General features: G+C 41.5%; 1 protein-coding gene across 12 annotated transcripts in view; it reads right to left on the bottom strand.

Moving 5' to 3' along the window:
• Positions 1-808: 808 nt before the first annotated feature.
• Positions 809-22848, bottom strand: part of ntng1a (netrin g1a) — a 131666-nt gene continuing 109626 nt past the window's right edge. For 2 of the 12 annotated variants that reach the window (XM_086306989.1, XM_086306988.1), the window contains exons 5-8: positions 20140-20166; positions 13064-13231; positions 9405-9539; positions 809-1345 (exon numbers count right to left, since the gene is read on the bottom strand). In XM_086306989.1, coding sequence (XP_086163115.1) covers positions 1089-1345; positions 9405-9539; positions 13064-13231; positions 20140-20166 — 587 coding nt within the window. In that variant the 3' untranslated portion in view covers positions 809-1088. Of the gene's footprint in view, positions 1346-9404; positions 9540-13063; positions 13232-14831; positions 14892-15850; positions 15896-20139; positions 20167-22848 lie in introns of all 12 variants that reach the window. The other 10 variants (XM_086306990.1, XM_086306991.1, XM_086306995.1 and 7 more) reach the window with 10 other exon arrangements.

Genomic DNA, 22848 nt, shown 5'->3' with positions numbered 1-22848 from the left:
GCTCTAAGATAGAAAAAGAATCAGACAGCTTCACTGGAGTATCTTTTCGGAAGAGAGGAAAGGGGGACGAGGGATGGGACGGGGGATTCTTACATGTGCATCACTAACATTGGACAAAAGAATCTTTCAACCAACAAGGGTTTTACAGAGTAACGTTCACGAAAGCACAGGTCAGTGGCGGCGTCTGGGGGTGGAACTAGGATCGGAGGGAAGGGAGGGGGATGAACGAGAGGATGAGGCCGAGCTCGAAGGAGAGACAGAAAGATAGAGACAGAGAGGGATCAACGTGGGCAAGGTTTTGTGTGACAATGTGGCAGTCCGGACAGATTTCCTTCTATCCACAATGCACTGACAGCAAAGAATGCGTCCTGGGGTTTTTCACCTCTTTCTGTTTGTTATCACGCTGAAGTGTAACGGGTTTGTTTCTGAGGCCAGTCTTTGCCATTCAGCGGGGACAAGTTTGCTTTTTTTTGTTGTTGTTGTTTGTTTTTTTTTCTTCGGCATCAGTCCAGCCAACATTAACAACGCACAGAAGCATCCCAAAGGGGTCGGCGGCCACCGTCGGCTTGTGCGAGAGCTGATTGGTCGCAGCTGTTGTTGCCGTGGCAATATGAGAAGAAGTGAACGAGTCTGTCATCTTTAGTTATCTCCTCTCAAAATCGAAGGGGGCTCGTGTACTGTACCTGGTATGGCTTTTGGGGGGAGGGAGAGAGGTAGGGTAGGGGTCGGGGTGGGACTCACCATTCTCTGCTCATTTTACTTTTGTTAGGCAAACCCTCAGTTACTCATATTTCTAATAATATCTGTATTTTTTTTTAGAAGTATAGTTTTTCTTTTTAATTATTTCTATATATTCTTTGAAATTAAATGAAAAGCTTCTGCACTCATTTGACTGGCACATTCCCTTTATTGTCAGTGCGAGTGTCCATTGAGTCTGGAGGCGGAGAAGCTCAGAACATTACAGTCCAGAAAGCTCATGGTTGTTCTTTTTTAAATGGTTGTTGATTATCTGAAAGGGGAGGGGGATGAGCTTGGGTTAAGGTGGAGAAGGTGGGAAGTGTGCGACTCCCACCAGGTAATGGGTCACTTTAGAGCACAGCGGGCCGGCAGGAGACCCCTCTCAGCAGAACCGAGCCTAGCAGCAGGAGCAGCAGCAGCCTGGAGGTGGATGGAGGTGTCAGGTGAGCCTGGCCTGAATCTGGGCCCCCACAGCCTCCCAGCTCTGACTCGCAGCGGCGCTTCTCACACAGCAAACCCATATAGCCCGTTGGACAGCTGCAGCGGACGTTGCTGATACACGTCCCACCATTTTGGCAGCGCAGGAGTTCGTTGTCACACACCCGGGCTGCGGTGGAAGCAATGTAAAGACAGGAAAGATGTGTGAGAATTTAACACACAAACACGTGTTTGGGTGACACTTTACTTGAAGTGTGTTCTGGTGCATGAAGGAGATTCTCTTCTCATTAGCTCCCATTATCAAACATCACAGCAGAAGCTTTAAAGATGGCCAATTATGGAATCAAAGACTGACAAAAAGTGTTCTTCAAGTAAAGCGTTGCCACATTTTATTCCATTTTTGATGTCTATGAAATCTTAAATTTGAAAATATGCTTATTTATGGTCTTGATAGTTACAGTACAGTAAATATGGAGACAAGGCTTAGCCCAAAGACTGGGAATTGGGTTATACTGTCCTAATTGTGTAGTCTATAATTTCATGGGTGGTTATTTGCCCATAATCTATACGCCAACACATGCTGCCATTAAATTACAGTAAAGTAAATGTAGTTAGATTCGGTAGCCTAAAACCATTAATCTTCCATGTAGCTAGCATGATCTACAACAGTGTACCTATATGAAACTGCATTCCTCATGAGGGGCTTGGTCTTTATAGCCTCACATATCTAACCCACATTTAAGTTCTTGTTTTATACGGGAACGCTGCCGTATTAAGCATTTTGAGAACCATGCTAGCTGCTGTGCTGGTGGCTACTGCACGGCTAAAACTCATCACTGTTCTTGACAACAAAAACAAGTCTAAAAGCAACCTAACAGAATTTACAATCAGTACACTGCTGAATTAATCACTAACTCATCAACATCCCCTCAAGTCTTTGCATAAGAGAAACTACTGACAATCTGTGCAACCAAATAGTTTTTAAGCTAACTGCGTACTAAATGAAGTAGGGCAACATAACTTCCCTTAATGAATTGTGGGTCGACTCAAGCAAAAGAGTCAGATTTCTTCCACTATGGCCACTCAGACACTAAACATCTCTCACAATGGCCTCCATCTACATTTGCATGTACCAAATCCTGACACTACATGACCCCACACTGGCAAAGCGTGTAGTTTTAGGGAAATGGCTTCTATAACAACTGAAATGCATAATAATTTTAAGTTGTAACATCACCCCTTAATAAGTAAGTTTCATGGGTGCTGGTGGGCAATGCTCTTTGTCTTTGAAACCTTTGAGCACATTCAGATTAGCTGGCACAGCCTGGTTTTGATCCATTTAATGTGCAGAGGCTTAGATCTCTTAATAAACTCAAGAAATCAAATAAGCATATTTTCCAACATGTTCAAGTATTGCTTCAACATTTGGCACATCTTGGATTGTAAAATGCATGAAATATAGATTATATGTCATATCTAATAATTAAATCTAGTAAAATTATAAAATTAAATTAAAGTATTAAATGAAATTGACTATTTTATATAGGAAAATAATTAAATGTGATGTAAAATTTGAACAAAACACGTTTGTAAGACAGCGAAAATGTTGTGTAATGTTGTTGCTTCGAGCTGTGGTAAAGATGTACTGTACACAGAGGCTGAGATTAATCTTAGGCGCTATACAAGTGCTATTAAACTCTAATGAATATATACACATGTAATTAAAAGGTGGTGAACACTGGCTTTATCTTTTAATCACCTCTTAAAGAGTATAATGCCACTCGAAATTAATTTCACAGTCTTTTTTCATCATTATTACTTAAATGACATTTCATATATTCCCCATCAGTTTAACTTTACAGCCTCTAATCTTTAAATAACACCAAATTTCAGATTTCAGGACATTTTTTCAGCATCTAAAAAGACGCGTCTATTTGTTTAATACCAAAACCTTATTCAAGCCCCATCAAATCAGCTACGTTACAGCACAGAAATCCACACTTTCCTCAAAGCCTGCGAGGCTTTCCCCAAACACCACTGACTTTAGACAAACTGAACGTCAGGTGAAAATTGGTGTATATTTAGAGCTGGGACACCGAGGCCACTCTATTCCCAGCGGAGGCAAGCTGTCAAACAAGCTGGAGGCAAACAAAGCTGCGCTGCACAAACTAATAAACCAACAGAGACTGATAAACACAGGGGCCACTTCTGCCCATTTCAGTCCTTTATAGGAGTGGAAAACAATGCGGTGAGCAATCTATGAACTCTATGGGACATAAATATCACAAACAAATATAAGACCTCTCTCCTAATAATCAGGATTGGATGCATGCTGTCTCACAGGAATAGCCAAATAGAGCTTTGATGGGAGCCTTGTTAAGAAACATTGACTGTGCGAATCCTATTTGTGTTTCGTGGGAGAAAAGAGAGCTGCTGTTTGGCTCAGTAAGTTTTGCTCCAGGCCACAGCTCACCAATTACCATGCACAACTACATCCAAATAAGACATCTGAACTCTATCTTTGTTCCCCCTGTTTTGTTTTTTTCATCTGACATATCAATTGCATGACCACCTCAACCACTCAGGAGAAACTACAGTAATGAGTCAATATGAGACTGCAAAACAGACTCTATGGAAAGCCTTTGTTCACTTTGATTGCTCTCTGTGATGAGGCAGCGGCTAAACTTGGTAATTAGATTGTCTCCTCGAGATGACAAGGAAGAGCGATCAAATGTATTAATTAAAGAATCATGAGGCCTTGATATGATCAGTACACAGGAGAGACTCCTTTAATTAGACAATAACCTTTCGTCTCGTCTATCTTATCCTTCCTTGCTGTCACAATAGAATGATAACATGAATTTCTAAGAATATTCAGACTGGCTTTTATTCAGAATGTGCTCTAAATTGATTAGAAAAATAATTGGAAAAAAGACGTCGGACACGGTTGTGAATGCCCACTTTTTTGGACTAAAAATCTCAAACTATCCTAGTCTGATAAGATATGATCACGTCTTTAAAAAGGCACATCTTTAAGGCCAAATCAGACTTGCTATTTGATATAAGCAACGTCGGATTTAGTCTATGTTCAGGAAAGTAATCCATACTTACAGACAACCACTTCCTAACTTGTTGATTAAAGCTTGGAACATTTTGAAGGTGAGATTCGATTAATTTGTCTAAATGTGAGGTAAAAACTACATTTTCAGCAATTTGATTGGTTGTTGATAGGTTAGGCTTCAGTCACACTGGACTTTAGACTAGTCAGTGACCCCCATTGGAAAAATGTGTATCCCTGCTCCAATCAACATGTTTGAAAACATACAGCGTTTACTTACTAAGACAAATAGTCTCGGATTTCACTGTTTCAATTCAGTGTAATTCAGTTGTATTTTTATAGCTTCAAATCACAACAGCAGTTACCTCAAGGTGCTTTATATTGTAAGGAAAAGACCCTATCACCATATAGAGAAAGCCCCCAAAATCAGATGATCGCCCATGAGCAAGGTGACAGTGGGAAGGAAACATTCCCAGGCTCAAGGATGGGAAGTCATCTGCAGCTGCCAGCTGGGGGTGAATGGAAAGGAGGACAGCAGAAAGACTGCTTAGCAAGAAGCTGGCAAGTGTTTGCAGACACCTTTCTCACTCATGTGTTAATAGACCTCTCTGCATTGAATTGTACTTGTTATTAATCTCTGGCTCTCTTCCACAGCTTGTCTTTATCCTGTCTCATGTCTTCCTTCTCTCACCCCAACCGGTTGCGGCAGATGGCCCCACCCCTTCCTGAGCCTGGTTCTTCTGGAGGTTTCTTCCTGTTAAAAGGGAGTTTTTCCTTCCCACTGTCGCCAAAGTGCTTGCTCATAGGGGGTCATGTGATTGGATTGTTGTTTTTTTCTCTGGATGCATTATTGTAGATTCTACCTTACAATATAAAGCGCTTTGAGGCGACTGTTGTTGTGATTGAAAAATTGAATCCAAAACTGAAAATATCATATAGAAGTGCAGCACTGTATACCTCTTTGTGACTGATTTGCGACAGCCAGCAACCTCCCTCACCAACAGGCTGACAAATACATATTGTTGCCTAGCAACCAGCTGGGTACAGAGGGGGAGGCCTGCCTGAATGGGGTTTTTTACAGCAACTACCACCAACCTCCAGCAACCACAAATTTCTCCATAGTGACTGGTGGTTGCTAAGTGTTTTTTTTCTTATTTTCAGAATAATCCCATTAAAATAATTTTAAGAATCTTTCTGTTCAAAGGAAATTTTAGTTCATTCTAAAGGAAATTTTAGGTCATGGCTATTCCCTGGAAGCAGAGTGATTCATCAGCTGAAGGGACTATAAAGACAAATAGATAGTGATGACTTAAAAAAAAACAAAAAAAGGAAAAAAGATCAATAAAATCATCAAGATATAAAAAAAATAATGACAAACAAGAACGATCACGTTCAGTGTTGTAAGATTGAAAACACAGCAGAAGTAGGAACTTCTTGTCCCGCACCTTTATGTGATTTCATTTTCTCACATTAACCATTTTGCATTACTGCACATAAACAGAGCCGGCGCAGGCAGTAAAAGACAAGATTTGTTGTGTTTGCTTTTGATATGAGTGATAATATTTAGAGAAGGGGCCGCTGAACTAGGTGCGCCTGTCTGGGAAAGTGATGTGTTTGACGAGAGATTTAAGTTTTAATTGCATTTTTTCCCCCGCTCTGCATGCAGACAGCGTCTCGTCAACGCACAGAACTCCTGCAGCAGCAGCGGGGATGCAGAAGAAGGTCGAGTTTTCCCATTTCAGCCATAGAATCACTCAGTGGTTTTGGACTGACATTATTCTGGGGGTTTCTCGTTCTCTTTCCTACTTTAGAGGACATTTTGTGAAGTGAAAGCACTGCTATGGGTGCTTTTGTGGCTCATTTGTTGTTGGGGCGATGAATCAAACTCCAGTGAAAAACTTCACATTTGTGTTACTGCCAGAGCAGAAGAGCCTGGAATTTTTTTCAGTGACCAAACAAACAAACAAACAAACAAACAAACAAACAAACAAACAAACAAACAAACAAACAAACAAACAAACAAACAAACAAACAAACAAACAAAACAAACAACCCAAAAAAGAAGAAGAAGAAGAAGAAAAATCAATCTCTAGGGGAAAAAATCTGTAGTCAGGAATATAGCAATACTATGCTATTCTTTTTCTCGATATGAGCATACTAATACAGCCTCTATGACATTTACAGCTAAAAGATCCCCCTTCTTTGGATGTTGCATTCTTTGAAATGCCACCAATACTTTGATCAATGTAGAAAAGTCAGTGCACAAGCAGTAAATTACAACCTCAATACAAAGGAACCTCTTTGCCTTTTATTTGTAGGCAAAAGATATTAAAGCAATCAAAGTATGTTTGTGCTGAAAACATTGAGATATTTGACCTTTTCGGAGACTGTCTTCAAATTCATGTGATGAGAATGTCTCTGAGCTGTTGTTTGAGTGATGTAGGAGAAATTTTATACCAAGTAGTTAAATCTTAAAGACCAAAAAATATTTACATGTTAAGACATTCTGGATTTTTTTGTGTTACTATTTTAATCAGGGAGAAGGTGTAGATGTAATTGAACTTCTTTTCAGACCCACATTACTATGCAAATCCCAGTATTAAACCTTTCATCGTGTCTGGAGCGGATCTTTAACTTTAGCAGCTTTTTAAGTGAAGTATTACTCAGACCTCTTGGATATAGAGTTTGAAGTTTTGAGAGCATACAAACACTTCAAACAGTAATGTTTGTGGATTTTCTGATCACTGCTTCATCTGACAAATACAAACTGATCTGCTCCGTGCTCACTCCCGCTGTGTGTGGCTTCCCATCTGTTTACCTTGGCGCCGCCTCTCTACGAAAAACATTCTTCCGCCGTTTTAAACATTTTCACGTTAATTGCTTTTTTCTGCTTTTGTACCACTCAGCGTTCTCGGTACATCATTAGGTTCGGGTTGTGCGCCTCACGTTGCAGGTCATGCTAGGACGCCTGTCTCTCACCTTTTGTTTGAAGCAGATTTTTTCATGCTGACAGTGCCTTTGCGCTGTACACACAGAATATATTAGTACAGTCACAAAAAACAGCGAATTTTAATGAATGTCTTTCTGTGTCGAGAACTACTAAAAAAAGCAAGTGACTCATTTTACACTGAATTTAAATCACAATGCAGCAGACTTTAAAGCATTCGTTTTCTTAAGTTGGACGCTAACAAACACAGTATAAGCAGCGGGGGTGTCGCTAATTCGCTGTATACTCAATGGGAAACGCTTCTATCTGCTCGTGTTGTATTGATACAGTTCGCATAATGAAATCGTGAAACTTAGTGCATCTCAGAAAGTCGTGACGAGTGCTGTAAGTGGCTCCTTCGGTGAAGCCCTTTACTTTAACCAATCTCATCTCCGTCCACAGCACCACAGATAAAACAGAACATACTGAGCGCACATTGCCTGCCTTGCATGTTGAGTTTGCTGTTGTGAAAAAAGTGATACTTTCCTTATATGGAATCGATTTTTCTCTGTGCTGTTTCAGTTACTCTAACAATATTGTAGGGTCTTTACTTTACAATATGAAGCACCTTGAGGTAACTGTTGTTGTAATGTGAATATTAAGCCATGTGTTTTAAACATGTTCACAATGATATACCTTCTTTTGTTTTTTCACAAAGTTTACACTGTTTATTTATTGGGTGTTTCCCAATAAATTCACTAATTGATAACACGAGATTACACTCTACTTATGCCGATGATCACTTAATATCCACATGAAGAAGCACAGGAATCAGCTTCAGGTCATAAATGTTTTTTTCCCTGCACTTTAATGTTTTAGAATGATATATATTCAGAGATTGACACTTAAACTTTCTAAAATAGTGAAACTATAGTTTCTTATATTTTTCTCTCCAGTCAGTAAAACTCAGACATCAGCCAATCCTAGTCCAAATATTTCGGATACACGAGAATGATGTTGAAACCTGAAGCAAACAGTGGCAATGTAATTCACAGAATTAATATCTAGCGATCAAACTTGTCTAAAAAAGAAAGCTAGAATAAATTACACTACCAAAAATTAATTCTTTAAATTAAAATTTTCCCTTTTTTTGGCTTTTCTGTAGGATGTAATAAAAGTGTGGAGTCGCTGTTTAATCTCAAAATCACGTCCTCGTACTCTATTGAAGTGCCTCGTTTAGGACGCCTTTGTTAGTCGGGACAGAGATTAATGTTGAGCTGCAGGAGGCGGGCAAATAGATGTCACTGTCGTGTTGAAAAGGCCTATTAATCTGAGGTAACTTGATACAAAGATGGGTCGCGGTGGGTGAGCGCCAATTAGAAGCAATTATCACCTGTTCTGACAAAAAAAATTGACGCGAGCCTTTTTAAACCAGCGCTCGACTAGTCAGATAGATCCAAAGAGGCCTAGTAATGCGTGCCTGGAGCATAAACAGTGTTAGCAATGATGTTTTCAGTCTTTAAAGTTCTTTGTCAGAGAGTTAAAATCCATCATCCTGAAGTGTTTACTCTATTTTGTCTACCTCTTGCAGGTTTGTCACTGAGATTTGACTTGAAGGAAACTATGAAAAATTGGTGACATTTGAAAAAAAAAAAAATACATAGGGCATGCACTGCAAAATGAGCAGGGGAAATATAAAGTGTAGACAGTAATAAATGGGCTGGAACTCAAAACGAGAAAATGTTGATGTTGGATGACATTGTCCTGTTGTGGACTGTGAAGGGGTGATGGCTACTCAAACAGATCACAGGCAGCCTGTCAAGCAGTCAATATTGACTCAGCTGTTGTGTTGCTGGTGTGCGACACGCCTGAATAACTGAGTTACCGAGCAGCATGCATCCCGTCATTCCACTGCTTTCTCTCTATTTGAGCCATAAACGGCGCCTGCTGATTCGACGCTGGTAATGCAGCCACAGCGAGTGTGAAATGCAGGTACAGGCTATGAAAGGAATGGCTTCGTATATATCGGGTTAGGTGGTGTTATGTGTTAGCTCTGTGTTTGTCAAGGCAGCTGGGCAGTCTTGCACGTGTGCAGTGTTTTTTTTTTTTGTTTCTTTTTCTTCCAGCCAAAGCTTCAGGAATCACGCAGAGAGAAAAGACATCAGAGAGAGAATAGAAGAGAAAGACACAGCTGAGGGGGAGAACAGTCAGGAGCTGCACGGGGAGGGTTACGGTTCTACTTACATTTGCAGCCATTGTCCCACAAATAGCCGGGCAGACACTCCTGACACTTAGGCCCTGTAGTGCCCTCCTTACATATACAAAATCCTGTGCCATTACAGCGATCATTGACTGAGCCATAGGGATTACAATTACATTCTGGAAAAACAAAACACACATACACACACAGGCTGGAGAAAAAAAGGGTAGTGCTTTGACTTCCCAGCACAAGTCTAGGATTTTCACAGCGTGGTCTGCGGTCCTCGAGCTCTAGCTTAAGAAGGTGCTTGATTATTATAACTGGTAAAAGAATGGGAATAGATTTAAAGACTCATACAGGGAAAAATGCTACCATTTCAACTGTAATGGAGACAGAATGAGTGAGAATGAAGCTGGCTCTAGATACATGAACATTTTCTATTCATTACAACATACTTGTAATTAATATAGCATTAATTTGGCTGTTTTAAAGAACACAGCGTGCAATGAGCAGATATGCAAAGCACTATCAGTAGCTTTGATTTTTTCTTTTTAGATGGACAAAGTGAGCCTATCTGAACATGCTCTTCCAAAATCTGAGTCATTCAAACAGGTAGAGGTAGCAAAAGATGGCAAGAGAAGACAGGAAATGTGATGAGAAGGTAGAGATGGATAATGATATGAAACAAAGATAAAGACTGAATGTTCCAGAGGAATGAGAGAGTACATTGAAATGGGCATTGTAGTAATATGTTCTTTAATTCCCTCTAATTTTTAAATGGCTCTGTAGACTTATTGTTATCCTTTGATAAGAATTTGGCTTCATCTTTAATTGCCTATTACAAACAGAAGACAGCGGTGCTCTGGCTGCAATTTGAACATAAAGCGCTTCATGAAAGCAACACGCCCAGTCTCTAGTGCCTCACACTCAACTGACCTTCCCACTTTTCAGAGCACCTGGAACACTCTGCAGTCAAAGTGACACTTATTTTGACAGTCCCTGACCATCACATTGCACCTTCTGTGTCTGTGCTGGCTGCACGCGGCTGCGCCTGAGTGACATCCAAGGGTCAGGCAAGAGGAGAGAGGTGACAGCAAGTGACAAAGTGGGGGGTCAGCGAGAGAGAGGCAGGGTGACGGCGAGTTTGGCACGCAGTAACGCCTTGGCGACTTTTAATGCCTTGTGACAGGTTTCAGCTGCTGCTCCTGAGGCCATTTCATGTATATGACATATGCACTTGTGTGGCACCTCTGACTGGTGGTGTGACTTCGCTGCAACATTTCCATCAGAACTCTTGTTGCTTGTCAGAATCCCCCCTCAGGACTCACAAATGCACCTGGCACTGAGCGCTGTGAATTCACACTACATGTGCTAGCTAAAAAATTCAACGGGGAACCGAGATACTGCCCTAGGAACCGTAGGAAACGCAATTTTTACACATAGACAAAGTAGATAATGCATTTTATGAATGCCTGCGTAAAAGTCATGAACAAAATAACAGGAACACCAAGTGGAAATGGCCTTTTACCTCAGACATAACCATAAAGGTGGCATTTGCTTCACCAGCAAGTATTTTGGCAATACTGAATACATTTGCTTGTAAGTTCCACCACCAATTTTATGTAGCCTACAGTACTGTGCGAAAGTCACAAGTCACCTCCAAATTTTTTTAATATTTTGCTAGGAAAATGGAGAATAGGTGCAGTGATTATTCAAACATGTAATCATACATGGGAATGAGTATATGGTATAACCATCTTTATTCTTCAACACAGCCTGAACTCTGTTCAGCAATAGTTCTCCAGACTTCCTGAAGGAAATTCAAAGCTCTTCTTTGGAAGTTTGCTAACTTCTATTTCCTTCTCTGTCAAGATGATCCCACGCTGCTTCAATAATGTTGACGTCCGGGGAGGCCAATCCATGACTGATAGCCTCCCACTGCGTGCTTTTTCTATCCAGGCATGCTGTCAGTGTGTTTGGGATCATTGTCATGCTGGAAATTCTTTCTTTCCAGATGCTATTGCATGATGGATCAAAATCTGCTGGAACTTTTCTGCAATTTTTTCAAGATCCCAGACACCACTGGCTGAAATGCAGCTCCAAACCACGACAGAGCTTCTACCATGTTCACAGATGGCTGTAGACATTCAATTTTGTACCACACTCCTGGCCTCCTTCATACATATTGATGATGTCCAAAATTTTTAATTTGGATTCAAGACTGCATCCAACCTGTAGCCACTGATTTTCCGTCCAGTTCTTGTATAATTTGGCAGAACCTCAGCTCCCCCCTTATTATTTACCTTGCTTGATAATGACTTGTTGACAGCCACTTTTCCACTAAGACAAGTTGCGGGTTTGGTCATCAGCAGATCAACTAAAGAGCCAAATCTATCTCTCAGGTCCTGTGTCAGGTGTTTGCTGGAATTGTTTCTTATTTCCTAAGGACATGACTTTCAGGTACTGTTCATCTGCTGCAAATAGTTTTTTTGTAAGTTCTGCCGCTTCTTATATTGTCCTGCTTTCCTAAGATTTTATAAGGGTACACATGATGCACAGACATGCCAAGCTTTTAGCTAATAGCTCTTTGAGAATCTACCTGTTGGTGCAAAAATACTATTTGATATCTGTTAAATTATGTTGTCCTTGGCATTTTATTTTATTTTTTTGTAGATTCCACAACTGGCATCTACTAAGAAAGTGCCTAAAACACAATTTAAATTTGGTTCTTTCCCATTTGTCTGTAATGTTGGACACAACAGTGATTCATCCCGTAGGTTAGGTGCCTTTGAGTGATTCACATGTGTTAAGTGGCTTAACAAAAAAACACTCCTGTGTTTTGCTCACTATTGCTCAAGACCACTTTAAACATAAGAAAATCTGACTCCTGGGAAGCAAAATATTAAAAAATGAGGGGTCACTCAACACTTTGTGGTCTATATGTCATGTCATACAAGGTTTCGAAGGTTACCTTTGGACAAAGCAAGACTAAATGTTATCCTTAATCTATAATGTCCTAAGCTAAGGCAACATGCTTCTGTCTGTACCTTAATAATAAACATAAAGACATAACAGTGCTCTCAGTTTTCTTATCTAACTCAGCTATATCCTAACATTTGAACTGTTTCTCCTTAATGACAGAATTTGTACAGAAAATTGTGACAAGGCACAAACCTGCTAACGTTTCAGATGTAGCTGTTGTGACCATTTCACACTAACCAGTTTCTAATCACCATGCAGCTATTCAGGAGGACATTTATTCCTCAAATTATAGTTTTCTCACCTCGCCCACATGCTAAACCTTGAGAATAGGATCATTTTGGCTTCAATATACACCTTTCAAATAAAACCTAGCTAGCAGCAAGAGATTACAATAAAACACAATATATGAGAGCTAGTAGGTAAAAATAAAGGTATATTTAATAAATGGTAAACTGCTAATTTTAATATGATGCTAAAGACTCCCTTAAGCATCACCTGCTAACACCCAGGCTAACAAGGAGATTTATGAGCAACAACCTTGTGTGAAAGCAGAAGAAGCAAAAGAGGAAGATGACTGGACATGGAAACAGGAGAGTGTATGAGTGATGACGTGTTGGGGATGAAACTGACAATTTCTCTAATGAGGAGTCAGAGACAGGAGGTGAGGTGAAGAGAGTGTGAAAGCGTGGTGGTGGTGAAGGGGCCCGGATGGGGGACTGACCTATGCACACATTTTCATCGTCCAGTTCTGCTGAGGCATTGCGGTAGTAGCCCAGCTTGCATAGCTGGCAGTGCTGGCCCCTAGTGTTGTGCTTACAGCTCACGCAAATGACGGTGTTTAGCAGCTCGATATAGCTGCATCGGTTGGAGTGGCCGAAGCATTCGCAGTCTTGCAAAGAGAGAGCAAGTGTGAAGTGAGGAGAGGGGAGGAGGAGAGAAAAGAAGGAGAAAGAGACGCGGGCGAGAGCGTTGGAATTGTTGCTTTTGCAGCGAGTGCTACGGCGGTGGGGTTAGCAAGTCTGATGGAGGCTCCGTGGCATGCGAGGTTAAAAATGGAGATGGTTTGAGGAGAAGATGTTGGGGGGAATGACAGGTAAGGTTGGTCGTGATTAGTCTCGCATGGGCATGGCCAGAGTTAGAAAAAAACAGAAGTTTCACATAAAACACCACGGCGTTAGTAGAGAGGTCACATCACTTCAAGCACACCACAGCACGAGGCGACAAAGGCTCTGAAATGACAGCACAGAGACACGATCACATCAGGAGCACCGCGCAGCATGAGGCAGGTCAAACCATGAATGAAATGGATGTCTCAGCCGCTGAGAATGGCGTGTGAGGGAATTTAGAGGTTTTTGTGTAAGTCTTAATGTCAGCGGTTATCTGGTCTGAAGAGAGGATGAGATGAAACCTTTGTGTTTTCTTTTAAAACCCTTTGCAATGACTGATGTATTACTTATCTTTAAAACCCTTAATTCATCCAACAAACATTTCTTTAGTTGTTTTTTAGTCCGACCCAACTGAGTTTTCAACAAGCAATCAGCGAGGCAAGTGAGTGTGTGGTGAATTGCAGCTGGGTGGGAAAGTGACATTGCCTACTATGCAGTCATGCTTAATTAGATAAAGCTATATTGAGTCGAAGCTGCTACAATCCATGATACTCACTGGCCGTCCTGCCCTAAGGCTTGCAGGATGGGGCGTGTCCGGCCCCAGCTCTGTTCCAGTGAGGATCAGCCCGTCACTCCGAGTGACCACTGACACCATGTGTCACAGCACAGACAGATGTGACCCTTAAGCCACACTGGCAGCTGCTTGGACAGAATGCCCACTCACAGCTCCACGATAAAGTGGTTAGTGCAGGAGGCTTTTGTCCAAGGGATTGTGTTTATTAAGAATCTGTATTGAGGTCAGTTCTCTCTGTCCAGACACTAATAAACTCGGCACGTCTCGGAAACGAAGGTACAGCAAGTCCAGTTCACACTACCTTTCACCTAAATCAGCAAGTCTTATCCAAATGTAAGCTAAGGTCCTCTACATTAGATGCCTCCCTCTTGCAGGCATACTCTCAGAAGACAAATAATCTCTCCTTTCTAGAAATAGGCTAAGGTTATAAATCATGCACGGCGCGCACAGGGAATAAAAAGTCTCAGGTACATGTTCCCCCCCAAAATAGTTGTAGCCTCAAACACCCACTTTATTTTCAGTGAAAAAAGAAATGATTCCAAGGGACTTTTATAGTGTTTAGAATACGATTCCATAGATGAATGAGTCGTCCAGTGAAAGCCATCAGTCTAGCTCTGAGCTGGAGATACGGATACAGAGTGCTCTAGCACTGGGGTAGTGTCACAAGGGTTGGGGAGGGTTGGCGGGGGGGGGGGGGGGGGGGGGGGGGTAGCTCACAGGTTAGCAGAAACATCAGTTCATACAGGAAGAAGGCTTTGGGTGTCATCTGGGATTGGGTGGGGACAATGTGGGAATTCCAGAGCTCCTACCTCGCTTGCTGTTTGCAACGTGGACAGAAGGGGCAGTGGACAATGCAACTTGAGGAGCTACTAGACAAATTAAAAGAAACAAACAAACAAACAAACAAAAAAAACCCATGATATTGCAATTCAACATAACACATGTAATGCCAGAGAATTAAGGATACCAAGCATCACGCCTAATAAAAATATAACAATAAAAAAAAAGAAAAGAAAGGAAACATACGCAATAAAGATGAATGATGGCATTGAGAAATAAGGAGTGACATTGCCAAGTGAAGCTGGCTGCGTGTAGCAGCATCTGTTACAAATGCCTTCGATTCAACAATTCAAATATTATGGACCCTCTTTTACGCTTCATTTCATTAACAAGTGCTTAGTATAATTCAAAACTGTCTGTGTATGTTTCCCCAGACAGAAACTATACCCTGACAAACTACTCTCCACCTCGGTGGAGGCCAGCCAAGAATTTTCACACTATAAATTTGTGCACAGCTGCGTGGGTAAGGAAACTGGCTAGCAGTGAACACATCAATCCCTCCATTCTTTTACGGCTATAAAGCAAACAGTGGGGAAAAGGAAATAATGGGCCCGGCCTCTGCCATTGTACCAGGTGACATAAGCCCTTGCCACATACATTGTGAGCGCTTGGCTGCAGTCATGGAAACACAGAGCTGAGCGGTTGTGCGCTAGTTGTGAGGTGGATTAAGCTAAGTTGAGCCCAACACTTTCAAAAAAAGACAAAAGTGAAACCTCTCCTGCTTTTCTATCTAATGAGCTAACACGGTGCTGAGAGCTGAGCACCTAACTGAAACAGTGTTAATGTATAAATCAGAGCTGCAGCAACCTCTTGAGCCTCCAGGGTGCGACAGGCTGACTTATAATGTTTTTGGGCTTTTCAAGAAGCCAGGAAAAAGGGAAGGATAGTTTGGGCTACCAAAGAGTCATTTTTGACAACTATACAAACACCTGAAGTAAATGAATCTGCAAAACAAAAACATAATTGTTGCATAATCTTAGATGCCTACCTTCTTTTCGGTTAGCGACACCTAGGGATGACACATTCGGCCGAACTGCGTGCAATTGAGAGAAATCAGGAGTTAATGATGTGTCCTCGTGGGATGCACTTTACAGATCATCTAAAGAGGGGAGACTATGTGGTAGTGGACACAGACAACTGGAGATATGAACATGTCCAGCATGACTCAGATCTGTAAATCAGGAAACAGCACGATGGGGCAGGGCTGACATGGACGGGCAGAGAATGCATCCAAAGAGCCATTAAAAGGACGTCGGAGAGACGTTGTATGTAATTTGTGTGACGTCCATTACCTTGCTGTGCAACTGTATGTTTATGGCAATGGCAATGATGAGTGGGAAAAAAAACTGAAGACAAAAGATCAAGAAAAAAACCCAAACTCAGTTAAACTTAGTATTTAGCTCATGATTTATGCAAGGGACTCTATGTATAGCAAATGAAGACGTTAGGGGGCATTTTGTTTAATTCATCACATTGACTGAGTAATCAATATCTAATTACAGTGTATTTCTGGTGGAGGAATAACAATGAATAAATAATGGCAGGTGTTGGGACTTGGAATGACGGACTGCTGTGGGTAGCATAACCTCATAATTACATACAAGTCAGTATTTCCGTGTCAGGGAAATACTTTGCGGTTGGAAATGGAGAGGACTCAAGCAAAGGGAGGAATACGGATAAGTTTCCTCATCGTGCCCCTTCATCTCTTCACTTGATCTTTCTGTCCTTTCGCTATTGACTCCATGAATCATGCAATCTTGGGTAATTAACATCCAGCGGTGTCTTGGCAAGAAGCCACTTACTCTAACTATGTGTGAATAGAGAATATGACTGCTGTTCACCAAGTGCAATCTTTTAAATAATGACTTTTTTCCCTTGTGAAATAATGGTTTCGAATCTTTTTTCTTTTTTTTTGTAAGTGGGCTGGATTTCAATAAAACATTAGTTTTGAGGTTTGTATGTCTTTACAGAGTGACAGTCGCTTTAAATACCCTCAGTGCTGATTTCAAAACTGCTCGAACAAAAGAAGAATTTGATTCTTCGTGGGGATTCTGTCATCGGTGACGACTTTGACGTCTCCGCTGGGTCTGAGTCACACGAGTCACAGAATGAAATGCTGTTTGAAAATGAGATATTAACAAATAAAGAGCTTTTAAAAAAAAAGCTCTTTTTTGAAATCTACTTTGAAATACTTTGTTCGTGTGATAATCACTTAGCAGTGAAACCGTTTGGTCAAAACAGCTGCAAAAAAAAGGCTCTGCCAGGAACATTTGGAGGGGAAAAAAGGTGAGAACGCTGCACTGTCTAGATCTGTCGAACAGCTGATCTAATTGCTAAAGTATGATGATATTTAATCACAACCTGTTTCCAAAAAAAGTTGTGGTGCTGTGTGAAATGTGTTTCAACATAAAGCACAATCCTTGTCAAATCGTTTACCTGAAAACGGCACAAAGACATTAAAAAAAAATCCAGGTTTGATCATTTTAAATTTGCTGCCAGCATCAAGTAAAGAAGGCTGAGTAAACAAAAGCCTGGAACCTGTGTAGCATCAAAAATAAAACAAAGTAAGACAAAAATATTAAACAACTGTTGAAACATCTCCTAACTAATTGGTTATATTAGCATAAGGTCAGTAACACGACCGATTATCAAAAAGAGCAAGAAAGCCTCTCAGAGGTAGCGATGGAGAGGCGTCTGCTCCTCTGTGTATTACTGGGTGTGCAAACAGTTCAACAACGATTCTCTGTGCTAAATTTGAAAGGGATTTAATAATACACGGTACATAATATCATCAGTAGATTCAGAGAATATTGAGACATCTCTTTACATAATGAACAAGGCTGCGATCTTCTTGGGCCTTCGAACGGCACATTTGGTTCTGGAAATCACTGCATGAGCTCAGGAACACTCAGCAAACACAGTTCAAAGCTGCAAATACAAAAGAGCCACGCTAAAGGAGAAGACAACAAGAAGTAAAGAAAACTGCCCTTTTCTGAACCTGAGCTCATTTAAGATGAGCTGAGGTCAGGCATTTAATGTTATCTGTGCACAGTCCAAAATCCAGCCTTCATGCTGGTAAATGGCTGCTTTGGTGTACACTGGGTACTTTGCAAATTTATAAAGTAATGCTATAAATGTTAAACAATACATATAGGTTCTTAAGCAACAATGCTGGCATTTTTTTTTCTTTAGAGAAGGTTTTGCTCATTTCATGAAGGTAATACAGCTGCAGAAAGTCTCAATGTATTGTCTTTGTACCACTTTCAGTGAAATACAGTTTCAAATCATAACAATAATTTTATTTTCATTTTACACATTTCCCAAACTTGCATTCTTTTGGAAACAGGGTTTCTGTGTTGGCAACTGACGGGATGTAATGCACATCTAGGTTCCATTAATTATTTTGTTATGGGGAATATTCAGGAGTGAAATGAGTGGTGACGGATTTTAATCAATGCCATACTTATAATGAAATGCAATCTTGCAGAGCCAGAATTGTTTTTTAAAATATTAATTTCACTTTAATGGTCTGCATTAGGCAATTCTGCCTGGCTTAATAAACTTGAAATAGAATTGAGGAAAGTCAATAAGGAATTCAATTACCTTCAAAAAACAACATAAAAAGTGCAGGGCTTTGTTTTTTCTCCCCCAAACAGTAGCTTTGTTTCCAATCCTTAAAAAAACAAACCTCAAGGACATCATAACCTTTTCCCCCCTTAGCCTGTTCTTACTTTATTAATAATGCGACTTAACGTTGGTTTGTGTTTGCGCTGAAAATGGCCTCATCCTCTTCAGTGTGCTTAAAAAATAAGACAGTCAGCATGTTTCATTTTTTTGTGTTTTGTTGGTTCTGTGGAAGGCTGCTGCAACAAGACAGCCACTCGTGAGAAATCTAAATCCCCGTGGGCCAATCTGGATGAGAAACGAAGACTTTGGTTTGTCAGAGTGTCCTTTCTACATCGCCCATCCTCCCTCCCCAAAACACACACACGTACACACACACGCACTTATCAGCATGCACACCCGCCCTGTAAAGGATTTGAGGACAGCCGTTGGACATGGTCTGGCCTGGCATTTTGGAAGGGACGGAGAGGATGGATGTGCAGCAGTGAATATGTACGTGTACACAGCATGTATGAAGAGCATGCCCACACACACTAAGCACTAATAATGCCGTGCATGAAGACGAAGCACAATTCGGAGGCAAGCAGTGGAAGACTGTAGTTGGGTTAGGGGGGGGGGTGAAATTGGTCGTCTTGGCCACATGTCCATTTCTGACTCATGACGTCATAGCATCAGACTTTATAACAAGTGTTCACTTACTGAGTAAGCTACCACACTAAAGCCTGATTAATAACCACCCGGGAACAATCCTTACGTCGCTCGCAGCACGTTTTAGGAAACTTGCCCAGAAGTCGTCTTAGCCTTTAAATGATAAAAACAAGACAAGCACGCATGTGTCCTTTGGGGAACCTTGGGTTGGCTTGAGCACACAATTGGATATTAAATGAAAACAATTTACTACTGAGCTTAAAAAGAGCTCACAAATAATTGGAAATATTGAAAAATGCTGTTGATCTTAATTTAACAGGTAACTTCATCAGGAGGAAGCAATTTATTAATCGATCCACTGCCCCGGGAATAGAGGATACTCATGAAGAACAGGGCGATGGGGAAAAAAAAGAAAAAAGATTAAGGCGAACTGAGCCAGGCTGTGAATGCACTTTGACTTGTTCAATACAGTCCTATGTTTCCTGCATCACACAGCCTTCCAGGCAGCGGTAACTTGAGACATGGCACCTCTCTTCCTCCTCCTCCTCCTCCTGAGGGGCTACTGTTTGACGAAGATAATACCAGCCGAGGCGCTTGCGGCTTATATTAAAATGACCTCCTGTGACATTACACTGTCAGAGAGGTCTTGGCACTTTAATAAAGTCTAGATGCCATTTATTTATAATGCATGGGAGAGAAGGAGGGGGGAAAAAAAACAAATGACATTTGCCATGCAGAGCCAGGCAAGTATTATCTGGTCGAGTTGAATCAGGATAAAGTAAATTAATATGCCCACATTATGACAATATAGCCCCCAGCTATGGCTTATCCCTCCCCCTAACCAAAAAAAAAAGGTTAGTCGACAATTGCTGAGTGATTTTTCATAAGATTGGAATCAGAAATGAACACCTGGCAATGGGTTTAGGGGTGTACGGTGAAGAGTGGGACCGTAGGCAAAGCAAAGCATCAAGCAGTCATATTGTTTACTTGTAACTGTTTACTTACTAACTGGACCAATGTTACTAGGAATACCTGCAAGAGAGGAAGAGAAAACAACAATGAATATTAAGGCACATAACACAGACATTAGAAAAAGTTACTTTTGCCATCCGTCCTCACGGGGGACTGACTTCCAGCAGCAACATCCGTGATTCATGCTGCTGAACTCTACCCCTGAAACCACGACATCTAAAGCAATGCCAGCAGTGTGCACCGTGATTTAACGGCATTGCCCGTACCCGTTTATCCTTACGTCTGCTTGGTGTCTCGTGGTTTTCCTCTGTTATTTGTCTTTTGATGTCTTCTGCTGTTGGCAGTGTCAGATAAGGTCACTGCTGCCCTCTCCCACAGCTAAAGGTGCACACCCCTAAATGTCACAAAAATCACTGGAAAACTCATGTCAGGCTCATGACAGTCATGGGATACTTTTGTGATTAGTGAACAGTGCCTGTTTTCATGAGAATTAAGTTGTCAGCACGTATTCCAACACACGCAAATATCAAATGGCATCAACTCAGTCTCTGACACCAAAGGAGGACATATCTTATCCTGTTGCCTAACCGCCCATCCCTCCGCCGTGCAATCTCTTGAGCCAGGCGGCCGCTGAGCAGATAATACAGTCTGTCTCATGCCCACGGTGACCAGATCTCTCCCACACCAGGACACTGGCTGGCTGTGGATCTGAGCACGCTAAGACGTTCACAGGCTTCTTCCGCCGAACCAGCCGCTATCATCTTGGTTTGGGTTTTAATTAGGACCTCAGGACCGAGTGACGCACATTTGTGGCTGCATCAGACAGCACGAAGCAAAGATGCCGAGGACTCTGCCACGTTTCTCAGTTTGCATCGGTATTCCTCAAAGGCACGTGAATGCACCGGCTGTGTATTTTTGGTCAGCGTTTGTCTTCAGAGGAATTTGCTCTCAACTCTACTTTTTCTAATCATCCCTTTAAGGCGAGGCCCTCCCTCCCATTCGCTCTACCCCCTGCCCTCATTAAGGCAGTCTACCCACCAAAACAAACAACCTGCTCGCCATGAAAAGAGAAGCATGCTGTGCAAGAGTACCCATACTTCTTCTAAACAGTAGAAACAGAAATGAAATAAGAAGAGATCTCACTCTCCCTCCAGCTCACATCTCTCCTATCATTCGCTCGCTATCACACCTGCTGCTGAAGAAGCTGAGAAGGCACATGTGCAGGATTTTTGGTGGGGTCTTTCATCTAATGGAGCCGTCACGAAATATCTCCAAGTACTCAGGGGAAACGAGGGTTTCCCGAGTGTGTGTGTTTGTGTTCGTGCACTTTGATCAAACTGCTGTCATTCAATCACTCTTCCTCTGATCTCTGCCTGCCGGTTGTATTTAGGAGCCAAAGCTATGACCTGCTTGATAACCGTGAAGTACAAAAGTCTATGCTGACACATGGAGACAGAGTGTAATGGGTGTCAGACCTCAAGGGGGTGGACAGATGCTAACCCTGAGACAGGAAGGATGAGGCAGAAACCATCAGGATCCCAGTCATTTTCATTGTCACACTCGGATTTGGGAAGTTGGGCTGGATATAATCATTTGCAAATGAAAGCTGCCACCTCACAAAACACAGTGCAACAGAAAAAAATAGTTTTTTTTGTTTTTGTTTTTGTTTTTCCTAAATAGAGGCCAACAAGTATGAAAAAATTGTTGGGAGACGGGCATGCCAGAGGCAGTGTTTCATTAGTCTTCTTTTCACACAGGTCCTGGTTGATCGCTAATCAAAGCCACAGAGAGCAACAGATATGCTGCACATATGTTCATGATACCTAATGTGCAGTGCATGAACAGAGAGCATCACAATGAAGTTATCATATTTTTTTGTACATAGAGATATCCATTAAAATCCACTGCCCCTGTGAAATAAATGTGCATGTAATGAAACCGGATATTCACGAAGAATTTTAGGTCCTTAACTGAACTGTAAAAAAAAAAAAAAAAAGGGGGGGGGGGGGGGGGCTGGTTAAGTAGCTGACAGAGCAATAATACACAAACGTTATCTGCATCTAGTGTGAAAGATTAGCAGGGGGACCCACTATGTTTAATGGAAAAGGATATAAATAAAGAAGCAGAGCTGGTGTGTGTGTGTGTGTGTGTGTGTGTGTGTGTGTGTGTGTGTGTGTGTGTGTGTGTGTGAGAGAGAGAGAGAGAGAGAGATCACTAGGTCTTGTTATTACTGTACAGACTTTCATTAGAGTGCACCACAGAAAGTTTACAATTTAAGTAGAGATATTCTTCATAACAGAGAAAATATTCACTATGAGCTCCACTGTACCAGCTACACAAATGCCAAACAGATCACAGCGGTCTAAAAGCCATGTGTTCATTATGCAGCGTGGTCTGTCCTCCACCCATCCTCAGGTTAAATGTATCTATAAAAACTGTATAAATCATGTTTCGTACAAAGACGTGGTTCACAGTGATCACTCATTTGACAAATTACACTTTGCCACTTCACTGGGCTCAAGGCCATAGAACTTTTTCTCTCAGGTCATAATCTCAGACACCAGTGGCCCGTCATTACAATTATTCAGTGCTTTAGGCACAGCCTGTGGGGTCCTAGCAGATCCATGGATCTGAAGTCAGGTCACTGAAATGATTTTTAACCGCCATCGTTTCCAATTCCCCTTCACCTGCCCGGCCTCGCCATTATGGGCCACTGGCTCCAATCAAATTTTGTCTTATCGC

The sequence above is a fragment of the Aulonocara sp. 'chitande type north' Nkhata Bay genome, linkage group LG9, assembly GCF_057382095.1.
Source record: "Aulonocara sp. 'chitande type north' Nkhata Bay isolate Kocher_YH1m ecotype deep benthic linkage group LG9, A_spYH_male_GT1.1, whole genome shotgun sequence".
NCBI classification, from domain to species: domain Eukaryota; kingdom Metazoa; phylum Chordata; class Actinopteri; order Cichliformes; family Cichlidae; genus Aulonocara; species Aulonocara sp. 'chitande type north' Nkhata Bay.
The sequence above is the reverse complement of the archived record's forward strand: the minus strand, read 5'-3'. Positions and strand labels throughout refer to the sequence as shown.